This window comes from Berghia stephanieae, chromosome 8 (genome assembly GCF_034508935.2).
Source record: "Berghia stephanieae isolate SIO BIC M18660-M18661 chromosome 8, UCSD_Bste_1.3, whole genome shotgun sequence".
Taxonomy (NCBI): Eukaryota; Metazoa; Mollusca; class Gastropoda; order Nudibranchia; family Aeolidiidae; genus Berghia; species Berghia stephanieae.
In genome coordinates this window covers 44,976,500-44,990,075 of record NC_088367.1, presented here as the reverse complement: position 1 = coordinate 44,990,075, position 13,576 = coordinate 44,976,500, and the positions used below count along the sequence as shown (strand labels likewise).

General features: G+C 37.9%; 2 protein-coding genes across 7 annotated transcripts in view; both read right to left on the bottom strand.

The window, feature by feature from the left end:
• The window catches only part of LOC144978755 (histone-lysine N-methyltransferase SMYD3-like), a 50,772-nt gene that overhangs the window by 32,479 nt on the left and 4,717 nt on the right, over positions 1-13,576 (bottom strand). For 2 of the 5 annotated variants that reach the window (XM_078925209.1, XM_078925214.1), the window contains exons 1-3: positions 8,266-8,354; positions 4,365-4,511; positions 3,336-3,399 (exon numbers count right to left, since the gene is read on the bottom strand). In XM_078925209.1, coding sequence (XP_078781335.1) covers positions 3,336-3,399; positions 4,365-4,465 — 165 coding nt within the window. In that variant the 5' untranslated portion in view covers positions 4,466-4,511; positions 8,266-8,354. Of the gene's footprint in view, positions 1-3,335; positions 3,400-4,364; positions 4,512-8,152; positions 8,355-8,390; positions 8,477-13,576 lie in introns of those variants that run through there. The other 3 variants (XM_078925212.1, XM_078925211.1, XM_078925213.1) reach the window with 3 other exon arrangements.
• The window catches only part of LOC144978754 (uncharacterized), a 14,667-nt gene continuing 11,078 nt past the window's right edge, over positions 9,988-13,576 (bottom strand). For both annotated transcript variants that reach the window (XM_078925208.1, XM_078925207.1), the window contains exon 2: positions 9,988-13,576. This exon is cut by the window's right edge and continues 1,066 nt beyond it. In XM_078925208.1, coding sequence (XP_078781334.1) covers positions 12,489-13,576 — 1,088 coding nt within the window. In that variant the 3' untranslated portion in view covers positions 9,988-12,488.

The window sequence follows — 13,576 nt, the reverse complement described above, 5'->3', positions numbered from 1 at the left end:
TAAACATTTTAGAGATTTGTACAAAAAACATCCAGCTTACTATTTATTTGTTTTGCAGGTAGATAGAAAGTGATTTCATGCCTAATCTAAGTGAATGAATAAATTAGCTCATGTCATGTGAAATTAATTGTTAAGTAGGCAGAAGCCATAGTAAAAACTCTAACAAAATATAATAGCATGGCTCAGCGGTACGGTCTTTGCTTCGAACCTGAAAGGCATCGAGTTCGATCACCTGCCACTGCGCTGTGTGGCCTTGAGCAAGTCATCTCACCCTAACTCAATTTGCAGCGCTGCACTGTGGCTGATGTGAGGGTTATTCCAGTCTTCCCTTGGAATAGACCCTAGAGACAAATTTCCCCTATGGAATGAATAAAGGGAATTTTATTTTATCTTATTTTTAATAGTGGTCATGAACAACTTCTTGTTGTACCTTCGAAGATGTCAACTTATTACAAAGATATTTTATGTCCATCATCTCACCCTTAATCACACATGTGTAAAATGAGTGATAAATTAGGGAGCAGGCACTGGTGTAAGATAAAGATCTGAAAAAATGTGTATAAATCACTGCCAGACATTGTAAAGAATATATGCATTAAATCATCCCAACTATCAGGTCATGTAAAGTTAGCATGTCAGCCGATAATCAAGAGGTCTGAGGTTCGATCTGCCGTCGAGGCAGGCTGATTTTTTTTTCTTGTATTCATCTGGCACCGATTCATAGATACTTTTTCAGATCTTTATTTCTACAATGAGTACAGGGTATTTGTCTGGCACCGATTCATAGATACTTTCTCAGATCTTTATTTCTACAATGAGTACAGGGTATTCGTCTGGCACCGATTCATAGATACTTTCTCAGATCTTTATTTCTACAATGAGTACAGGGTATTCGTCTGGCACCGATTCATAGATACTTTCTCAGATCTTTATTTCTACCATGAGTACAGGGTCCTTAACGGAATTACCTTAATTGAAAAGAAATTATAACAGCCTTACAAGCTGCATGCCCTATGTCCTCAGTGTAAATGATGGCCAAAGAACCTTGAAAAGCGTTTTTGAGTATATTTTAGCAGATGTTTGCTAAATAGGCGATTTCTCTAGGGATTGCATTCTCAATATGAGTCGTTGGTTTTGGAATAACTTTTCGAACTTCTTTCAGAGCGTGTTCTAAGTATATTGTGAACAGAATCGGGCTCAGACTATCTCCTTGGGGGGTCCCGATGTTACTTTCGAACTGCGTCTGTTTTGTGGCCCCGTATATCCTTGGTTGTATCTTTGTGTTGCTGAGGAGAAATCGGATTATTCGGAGCTCGTCTTCGTCAACTATGTCTGTTAATATCTCCAAAAGTTTTCCTCTGTCGATCGTATCAAAGGCTGCGGACATATCGATTCCGGTTATTGTTATGGATATGTTTTCTTTGAGTGCCTTTGCTGCCAACCATTTATGTGTCCATACAACGTCCGATGTGCTTCGGTCTTGGCGAAACCCGCTTTGGCTATGTGATAGATATTTTTCTATTTTCGGTCTAATTCTGTTGAGGACAATAGTTGACAGTGTTTTTCTTATGGTATTCAGTAATGTTATTGGGCGCAGGTTGTTTACGGGTCCTTTCGTTTTTCCTGGTTTTTGTATTGTAATCAGGACACCGCTGTTTATGTCCCAGTCTTTGTGTGTTGAGAATGTTTTGTTCATTATGTTTGCAATGCTCAGATCCAGGGAGAGGGTACCGCATTTCAGCAATTCAGCGGGAATTTCATCTTCGCCTGGGGATCTGTTATTGTTTAGGCACTTTATGCTATTTCTAACTTCAGTTGTTGTGATGCGGTTGTTTAGGTCTCTAGGGTTTCCTGAGAAGGGCGATATTTGTGAGACTTGTGCAGATGATGTCGATTTTATTGGATCAACACCAGCAAATATAGACATCATACAAAATACCCTCATGAAATATAACCTCCAAGTCAATGCCAATAAAACCGAATTTACAACAATATCGAGGAACAAAGAGGAATGGAAAAGAACAAAGAAAGTCGGCTCACTAATTGGAGACACCGAGGATGTACAAAGAAGAAAACAGCTATCAAACGCCGCACTCAGTAAACTCACCAATGTATGGATTAGAGGTGACAAAATAAAGAGAAAAACCAAACTGAAACTGTACCGTGCTCTTGTAAAACCGGTACTTCTGTATAACTGCGGCACCTGGGCGTTGACAAAATCCGAAGAAGAACATCTGGATGCCTTCCATCGCACACAGCTAAGAAGGGTACTGGACATCAAATACCCAAAAAAGATCTCAAATGAATCACTCTATAAGATCACAAAAGAAAGACCAATCTCCCTTGACATTTTACAACAACGATGGCAACTTTTCGGTCACATACTACGCAGGGACAAAAACATACCAGCTAACCAAGCCATGTCGGGATACTTCCAAAAACACGGGAACCTTTTCAGAGGAAGACCGATCACAACACTCCCTGTGATCCTAAACAAAAACCTCACAACACTTGGACAAAGCATTAGTCTCATCACGGCAGGGGACCTTGAAAATCTGAGAACCCTAGCAGAGGACCGGCAATATTGGAGAAACCTCACACAGGAAATACTGGAAACAGCCAAGGCGACCCGATCTTTCGGTCGAGACGCGAAAGGCATCTAAGTCAAGTCAAGTTGCTAAATAGTAAAGCTCACATTTTTTGCATCAACAGGTGGATGGGGTTGGATAGAGAGATGGGAGGAGGCAGAAAAAACCCCATATAAAATGGAGTCAATCATCAAATATCCTATCATCTAATAGGCTATCTAAGATAAAAAAAATAATTTCAATGCATTATACCTGACATTATATTGAAACAATCTTAATAAATCACAGTTGTTTTTGATTATGACAAATATTTATCACATTTTTATGTTAATGAATCAATATTTTAGTCGATCAATTTCTTAAATTGTCTGCAGAACCAGCATTTTTTTAAAAAGTCAAATCAGCTTCGTTTACTACATATGTGATTTAGTGTGTGAGAGGTGCTCTAACGATTGAGCTACAGGATCTCTTATCTTAATAAATCACAATATCAACTAGACATGCTCAAAGTGCTTTACAAGTGGTCCCTAGTAAACAGCAAGATGATACATGCCGCTCGTTAGGCGATATTACATTTTCTTTTCAGACAGAAACAACGCTGTCAATGAACAGGTACTCATTTTACACATGAGTGCAGTGAGAGAATGTGAGTAAAGAGCCTTTTCTTATGACTCGAACTCTGGACCTTCCAAAACCTAAGGCAAGTGTAATACCACACCACCACATAGACTAATCCTTGTTTCCTACCTGACATTGTTGACAGCAGTACCATATCTTTTTACAAGCAGCACACCTTTTCAAAGACTCAGAGCTGTGGGTATAAATGTACAACTTAACTCGCAGTCAATTAAATGTGGTTGACACATATTTCTAGAAAATGGTAGGGGCTGCCTGAAGCCTGTGATCATGAAAATACTAACAAAAGAGTGAAAATGGAGAGGCTTCGTATGGGAATAAAACAGACAATTAACGTTCCGGGTACAAACCCCTTCATCAGCACAACAATACACAAATTAATGTGGGAAACTAATAAAATAAAATGCAAAATAACTTGTATCGTCTGTATACTGAGTACAGACAATACAAGTTATTTTATTTTGTTCCCATACAAAGACTCTCCATTTTCATGCTTTCGCACATATTTCTGTAATTTTGTTCCTACCAATTTTTCTTTTGATTGATGACATATTAATATATATTGCATCTGATTGATAGAAAAATATAAATAACGATGACGACTTCTGCCATCTACTTTCATGACTTTGTCTTGACATCCACAGTTAAGCTGAATCTAAAATCCAAAACATGTTTATTGTTAATGTTAAATCAACTTGACAGTTTCTGGGTCAGTAGTGTCATTTACAATAATAACAAACTGTCATCTCTCTCTCTGTCTCAAACACACACACACACACACACACACAATCTAATATTATTATATAATATATATATATATATATATATATATATATATATATATATATATATAATATATATATATATATATATATATATATATATATATATATATATATATATAATACATATATATTGAATCCGTGTTGGATACAAATATGGTACGAATAGTGTTCGACATATATATATATATATATATATATATATATATATATATATATATACAGACACACACACACACACATACACACTTGAGTAGAACACTAGTATTCTTGCAGATATAGGATTACTTAAATTCCGTTATGTGTCCAGCATATATCGCGTGATACTATAATATAAGAAAAGTAAATAAATGCATACCTCATGAGACACATATTACATCTTTGTTCATTGTAAATTTGCATGATGACATGAGTGTATGGCAAAGCCTCCATTATCATGCTTCCTTTCTTCCACGCCATAGTTCCAGTTGTATGAGTATGATGTTATTGAGTCCGCAGTCCACAGCTGTAATAAAGTTGATGTCAAACAGCAACTGAGATACAACACAGTAATGCTACGGCTATCCGGTCTCGAGTCTGAATAGTCTCCAATGGCTATGGGGACTCAAACTCCAATGCGTATTATGCGCAATCAACAAATTATTCAAACTCCAGTCTGAATAGTCTCCCATGGCAGTTTAATTTCAATTTATTTTAATTATAGACAATTCCATAAAATTTATGCAAATGAAAATAACAACAATAAACAATGATATACAGTAACTGAATAGGTAAGTTAAACCGTCTGCTTTATTTGACAAGAAAGAGAAAATCATTGATCAATTGGATCATTAGTATTTCAATATTATTGGAATATCCAACCACAACCCATTAGAGAAATTGAAAATATCTTAAACTTTAAATCTGCTTTAAAAACCCACCTTTTCACAATTCATTTTACAGCATGCCGACTGTACTGTTAAGTTTGTATAGTATCATTTTAGCAATACGTATTTTGTTTCCATGTTTAATTTTGACTGCCTATGCTCTTAACGTAAAGTGCAGAGCAGATATATCGACAACGGTTATATCGAAATCACGCTTTTATTGACATGACATCAAAGTCCCTGGTTTTTTCGCTATATAATATCAGTAAATAAAAATCGCCTATATTGACATAAATTTTACCACAAGACGGTTATATCGACGTTGCAAGCCATTGATACCGACAATGATTTGCCTCAAAAAAATAATTAGTATAATTTTTATACTGTAAAGATATCCTGCAGTGAAGTAAAACGCAACAGCCAATGAAAATGCAAAGATATGAAGCTGTGATGTAAAATAACAGTAAAAAAAAAAAATGCAACAAAATTGTTCAATGACATCCAGTGAATCGTCATTGACCATAACCATGATGTCAGTAGTCAAGTCTCGTCCCGGGCCATATCAGCTTTTCTCGGTACTGATACCAATAATGGAATTCCTAATGTCAACATTATATGGCTTTTAACAAATAAGCTGATGAGAAACCCTCCCCACATCACCCACTATGTGCTAGACTGTCTATCTGTCTTTGTAAGCTGCCCTGGCCAATCCCAGTCTGAGTGTTGGTAAATGAGGTAGACTTATTACTTCCCCCCCCCCCCCACGCCCCTCCTTCTGAAAAAAAATCACTTTCTCAATTTCTCTTAAATGCAATGCCAATGCTCAACTTCTCGGTTACGATATTATCAGCAAGGTCAATGCCACTACTACTGGTACTCAGTCTCAATACCACTCGACAATAGTTAAATTTTAGAAGATGCCATTGTTGCCAATGTGGACTCAGATGAGGAGAGAGCACCATTGGGACCAGTTTCCAGCCATACCACTATAGTAGCTATCAAGACCCTACACTGCTTTGCACAGCAACTTCACGAGGGCAATTCCTTATTTGATGTCTGTCAGTGTCAGTGGTGAGGAAACAGCCCATAAACATATTCTTTGTATTCACAGACAGACCACAATAATAGATTTAGTCAAATATATATTCAAAATCGGCCCTTTTAAAGGCCACCAAATCATCAATATTGTCTTCCCTTGTTATTATCTCGCCTTTTCTCTTTAGTTTCTCTTTTATTTTTTTGAATGACTGATATATCGACATCATGCTTATTGACATCTTACCACAGTCCCGACGATGTCGATATATCTGTTCTCAACTGTAATTCACTATCTCGAGAGCACTTTGACATGTTAAGTTCATGGAAAGTGCTCAACAAGTGTCCTTTATTATTATTATTATTATTATTATTATTATTATTATTATTATTATTATTATTATTATTATTATTATTATTATTGAGTCCAGTTAGAAATAAAAAAGAAAAGAAATAATACCTTTCAAAAGAAAAAAAAAAGTCAAAGTAACTTTGGTCTAAAGGAAAGTCTTTTTTAACAACTTGAGAGGATGTCCAGATAAAATACGGACAAAATAATACATATTCTGATAGTGTTAGACAAGCAATAATCCTACAGTTTGAAGAAAGGGTATCAGCTCAGCTGAGTCAGTTGGAAATAGGCAAAACAGAATTTGGTACCTTCGTCAAAAAGTGGTCCCTGCCGAGCAGAGTAATTCTACTGATGTTTTGACTAGCAACCATGTTGCCACATCGATTTTTTGTTGTATATTTTTTCTTCTTCCTGAGACACAATTGAATTTTTTTTAGTTTTCAAAAACATATAACCAGGAAGGGGATGGGCCTGGACTACCAATCCAGTCATATTTTTACTATGATTGACAAGTATCGAAGACTTGGGATCTACCGAAATATAGGATCATCCAATGAAATTGGTACCATTTTATGAGTTACTAAATAAAATATCATAAAATATATTTTATGTATTTCAAACTCTAAGAATGTTAATTTATCGCAACATTTATGCATTTCTATCGTGCTGACAGTGTACATAACATATATCATCATTTTCTTTGGGACCCATCAAATCTTAAAACGCTTTTCAATTTAATTCATAAAAATTCTTTTCACATTTAATTTCTTTTTGGTTCATTCTTTTCGTTATAAGTAAGTGGATAATGCCACTTGTTTGATGTGTGTGTTATTCAATTAAATGGCTCTTAACTTATGATAAAAGAACATATGGCATGTCAAGGGACTAGGAAAGTGCATGTTTTTAGGAAATGTCTATCTTTGATCTTGATCAACATAAAACATCTGGCTAACAAAACATAGGTAAAATTACTCCGCTCGGCAGGTATCACTATTTTATGAAGTACCCAGAATTTCTTCTGAACTCTTCTTCTGCTTTAGCAGTTCCACCTTTGCCTACTGCCCACAGTGTGTTCCCCCTGTGTTTGCGCACACTGTAGGAATTTGAGTCCGAATAGCCAAGGGAGACTATTCAGACTCGAGTCCGAATTGCCATACAGAGTTTGAGTTATGATTATTAAAAGGCAGTGTCTACGAACATGGTAACCGGGCACCAAGCCTCAGGATCGACATACACGATAGCTCCGGTAACTGGTTTGACGCTACAATACAAGCTATGGATAGACCTCACTCTGTATGTGTGTTTGTGTGTATTATTTTTAAAAAGCAAACAATACAATTTAACCCATTAAAGTTCATTAACAGCGAGATTCAAGGTTACCTTGTATAAATGTTACTGTGTACGTGTACGTAGATCCTGAGGCTAGGTGCCCGGTAACGAAAATAATGATTATGATACCAAAATATCTGCGATATTCCTCTTTATAACAAAGTTATGCATCTTTAATTGCACCCCTCTAAAACTTTTAGTAAAAGCGAAGGGAGACCTTCCATAAGCTACTACATCCCAAGTCTTCTTTCGATGTTATAGAGGGAGTTTGGGAGGGGGGGGGGATACTTTTTTAAAATAAGTCTCCCCCCTCCCAAACCCCCTTCTTTCTAGAAGTTCTAGTGTAGGGGGTTTGGGAGGGGGGAAGACTTAAAAAAAAAAAGTTTTCCCCCTCCCAAACCCCCCTACTAGAACAAGAATACTTGGGATGTAGTAGCTTATGGAAGGTCTCCCAAAGCGAACGTAATTTCCAGTCACAACTTTCTTATTCTTATTATGGGCGAGTTGGGTCACAATTAGACGTTGACTCCCACTGCTGCTGCTCACTAAACTGCCTAAAGTTACCGTGTACGTAGACACTCCGTTATTAAAATTCAAATTTGAAAAAGAAAAGTCCGGCAATTTAATCATTCATATGTTGAAATATGTCTCTAAATTTGGAAGACAAGACGATATACGTTAGATATTGAGCTTGGGCTGGGTCTTCAAGCGACCTGAAAACTGAAAGTAAAAGTAAAAGTAGGGTCTTAGAGGTTTGAACTGCAACAGTGCAATATGAATTAATTTAATAAATATTTCATACTTTTCGTTGCAGAAATCGTTCGCTGTATTGTGTTCAAGAGGGCTGAATTGTCTTTTTTCTCTTCCTAAACGTTCTCCTCCACATTCTTCTGCTACTATTTTCCTTCTCATACGCTTCCTGCTTTTTCTTCTCTTCCTCCTCCTCCTTCTCCTCCTCTGCACCTTCGTCTTCTATTCCCAAGGTTGTTGGGCCGTAAGAGGAAAATAAACATCACTCTATGTATTTAACACCAGGTAAGGGGGAATTTCACGGATCGATCCCAGGGAAAGACTGATAACCCAAGCGTTTGACCTAGTGCAGCTCCGCCAAGGATATATAGCGAGTTGACTTTCTCAAGGTCACACAGCACAGTTGTTGGACGAGATTTGTAAGGCGCGATTGCGTTTATTTTGATAGCGACAACGCTGTATATTACCGTATACATTTTACACATGAGTTCGGTGAGAAAATGTGCGTAAAGAGTTTTGTTTGTTTTTTTCCCAAGGATTTCCAAACTTGCACCGTCCAATAGCGACTGGGACTAGAACCAGGGACCTTCATATCAAAAACTGGGCGTCATACCACACGAACACAAAGCAACGTTAGATTCGAGACATGAGAACTGTCATTGTTTCCAAATTTCGTCCACCAAAAACGTGTTATGTTCGAGACAGTCACACTTTTTTTTTAAATTGAGCTTTTATATAGCGCGATATCCACTAAACGTGCTCAAAGCGCTTTACAAGGGGTCCCTGGTCAACAGCAACATTTAAAATGTAGGACGGGACATGCAGCCTGTTAGGCGATATTACAATTTTTCGGACAAAGACAACGCTGTTAACGGCCAGGTACTCATTTTACACCTGAGTACGGTGAGAGAATGTGAGTAAAGAGCCTTTTCCAAGGACTCAACTATGCGCCGAGCGCGAGGCTCGAACCCAGGACCTTCCGATCCGAAAGCGAGTGTCATACCACTAGACCACATAGCCGCACATTCACATATACTGCTTCCCACTTCCTGTTAGTTGTTTTGTGAATGGAGGGAATGTGTGTGTGTGTGTGTGTATTTTGTGTGTGTGTGTGAGAGAGAGAGAGGGAGAGAGAGAGAGAGAGAGAGAGAGAGAGAGTGAGTCCTTGTTTGATTCTCTAAAAAAAATCTTGAGGTCTTACGGCTTTGAAGAATTTCCTCAATTGCAAAAAAAAAAAAAAAAAAAAAAAAGGAAAAAAAAGTACATTCAATGCCATATTTAATTCAGAAAAATGAGTGGAGCTGGCACTTATGTTGATAACAACAAGAAATGAAGTGAGTAGGAAAGTGCCAGAAGACAACAACTATATATGAAGACAACAGAGAATAAAAACTTCGAGGCGGCGAACCCGCGACCTTCCTGGCATGACAACTCCGCCTGGCTCTACCGTATGAGCTATCCACGGGTCCTCTCCGGCCTTATTTGGCAACAAGGCATGTATTCAAGTAAATATCTCTACCTATCTAGATCAAAGTGAATTAACCAAAAAAAAATGTTTTTAAAAGGGGGGGGGGGGGGGGATAGTGGATTTAATGGTTGAGAGATGAGTTTCTTGTCATTAATAGGAAACATACAAAGCATATCCAATGTGAGGTGTAGGAAATTTTATTGTCATCAATTTTCAAAGAAGAAGGAGAAGAAGAAGAAGAAGAAGAAGAAAAAGAAGAAGAAGAAGAAGGTGACGATGATGAGGATTGAAGATGATGATGATGATGATGATGATGATGATGATGGTGATGATGATGATGATGATGATGATGATGATGATGATGATAATGATGATGATGATGATGATGATGATGATGATGATGATGATGATGATGATGATTTTTGAAGCGCAATTAAATTGCCCTACAAGCTTTGAGCGCTTCATAATGATATAAGAGTTAAAATTGAATGCAACGTACACATATATAGAATAATTGCTTATAAATTTCAATCCATCCATACAAATACAAAAGCTCTGAGCGTGTTACAATGACAAATAGATCTAAATAATACACACAATGATTTAGATAATGAACTCTCAATCCACTCATGTACATACACACACAGGCTCTGACAAGTACTCCTTCAGAGCCATTAATCCCCTGGAGCCGGTGTTTATTCCTTTTTCTATAGCGTGAAACGGACAATAGCAATTGATTGCTATCATTTGGATAGGACGCTAGTCTAATAGACCAAGCTACCCAATCACTGCTGGAAGGGCGGGGGGTCAGAAGAAAAAAAAATCTCGACTGAACCCGGGATCGATCTCTGTCCTTTTGCGTGGGAAGCGAGTGTTCTACCAACCGAGCTGTCGGGACCCCCTGCTCTGAGCGTATTACAATAAGCTTCAACAGTCGTGCAGTCACTTCCCTCGTAATGACGCATCGTAATACTATCGGGAAAAGGGTGGGCGCCCTTATCAAATCTCCGTGGAGCATAAAAGTGTATCCAGAGGAGAAAAACATTATAAATCTGATCAAGTTTTGACTTTTATACATGCTGATCACATGACATGAAAAATTTATTGCAAGCATGAATAATATAAAGTACCGATTTCCTTTGTCTAGAACCAAGCTGCTTGTTGCTGGGCGGACGTGACATCAGACTATTGAATCCTATGCCTTATGCATCTCAATCTAGGCGGGTCGCTTAGATCTCAATCCATCAATACACATAAACAGGCTCTGAGCGTCTTACAGTGGCATACGAAGTGTGTAAGTAATTAATACACACAAGGACAACGCCTGAAAAATCCCAATCCACTCATGTACATACCCAGGCTCTGAGCGAGTTAAAATGATATACGAAGTAAATAGTTAATCCGCACAAATACAATTGCTTGTAAATTCCAATCCTTCCATACATAAATACCTTTTCAGGGCGTATTACAAAGACATACAATTTAAATAGTTAATACACATAAGGACATTTACTTATGAATTTGAATCTATTCATTAACATACATATACAGTCTCTTAACGTCTTACAATAAAATCCGAATAACTTGAGCTTTTATATAGTGCAATATCCACTAAACGTGCCCAAAGCGCTTTACAAGGGGTCCCTGGCCAACAGCAACACGTAACATGTAGAACGAGACATGACGCCTGTTAGGCGATATTACAATTTTTCGGACAGAGACAACGCTGTTAACGGCCAGGTACTCATTTTACACCTGAGTACGGTGAGAGAATGTGAGTAAAGAGCCTTTTCCAGGGACTCAACTATGCGCCGAGCGAGGCTCGAACCCAGGACCTTCCGATCCGAAAGCGAGTGTCATACCACTAGACCACATAGCCGCACATGCTGTGTTAAAATGATATATAAGAATTAAAAAGCTAACACACCCAAGGACAATGAGTGGCTCCTGAGTTTCAATCCATTCATACACATACACACGTTCTGGGCGTCCTACAATGACACAAGAGAATGTGCAAGTAATACACAAAAGGACAATGGCTCATGAAAATGTTACTTTTCGATACGCTCACATATACAGGCTCTGAGGGTGTTTCGATGACATACGAATTCAATAGTTGACATGTACATATAAATACAATGCGTCATCCATACCACAGCCCATTTTACGTGCCAAACCAAAAATCCTGGAAAAAGCAGTTCTTCACCAGTTAACTTTACATTTAAAATTGTTTGATCTTTCTGAGTCATTCCAATCAGCTTAATGGGGAAAACCATAGCACCGAGACGGCGCTGATAAGGGTAGTAAATAATTTGATTTTAAATGCTGATAAAAATGAGGTGAACATTTAATGTACATATGTTAAGATAACATAGCAATTCAAAAGTTAATACGCACAACTACAATGTCTCATTAATTCCAATCCATCAATACGCTCACCCATGCTCTTACTCTTACATTTATTTGCAGGTCTGATAACCAAAAAGATTGCGGACTCGTTGTAATGAAAATACAGGAAAATACTGGAAAAAACATGTATTTTAAAATATGGCCAGAAAACTCGACTTTCCAATAATATTGATTAATTTAAATGACCATCATCTTGTTTTGTGTGTCGTTGCGATTGATTTAGCAGACAGAATTGGTGCGTATTTCAATTAAAGGTATAGCATTAATATTGACTCATGCATCGGTGGTTGCAGTGACAGTCCTCTGTATCTTGGTATCATTTTTTGAGTCTGAGGATTGTGACGTGCACGGTTTGATGACTTTCTCGACCAATACGGACGAGGCACTAACCAACACCAAGCCTGCTATGAACTGATATCCACCCACAAACGAACCGGTCTCATCTTTCAACCAACCAACCATAAAATGTGTGAGAGTCATAACAGCACCGTTGAGCATAAAATATCCGGACATAACTCGACCAATCCAGTCCACGCCTAGAAGGTCTATTGTTATCCCAGGAAGGAGGACATGGCAAGCCTCTGTGGTAGAACCAAAAAGAACGCAGAGAATCACCATGGCGGCGAAACCTTTGAAATAAGCGACAAAGAACAATGCAGCAGCTATGATGATTTGACAGACGAGCACAATGTGAATTCTACGAAACCATCCTTTGTCTGCTAAGTAGCCAAGTCCGATCTTACAAAAGTCACAAGCTCCTAGAACAGTCATCAAAAGAGCTGCTTGTTCGTCGGTCGTTCCCTGCTCTTTGCCTAGAGAAGGCATGTAAGCGGCACCGCATTGTGTATTTATTCCAAACCCAGCCATAACAATTAGAATAAGCCCTATAGGATTACAAAACACAGACGTTTTTCTATTAGTTTCAGGAGATTGGGAATGGGTGGATGAAGTTCTACAACATGGTTTCTTTCCGTCACTACTTTTGTATAATTTACAACAAACGTTTGAATCTAGGTCATCTTCTGTTGGAGAAACATTCGTGTCTGTGGAATTTTCAAGAGTTGGAATCTCTTCTAATTGGATGCTTGAATAGACATTATTTTTTTTCATTTTTGAAGAGGAATTGAAGCAACACACTTTCCATTTTCCCCTTGAGGGTTTCTTCTCCATCTCACAAATGTTGAGATTCGACTCTGCATCCCTTCTAATTTCTACACTATCCGTCTCAGAAACGTGTTTGATTTGTTTATTGCCAAACACAGGAATGGCGATTCCATTTGCATCCATGAAAACTGATGAATTACTAACATAAACATTGGCACTCTCTGACGACGGGATCCCCAGCTTAGATACTGATATGC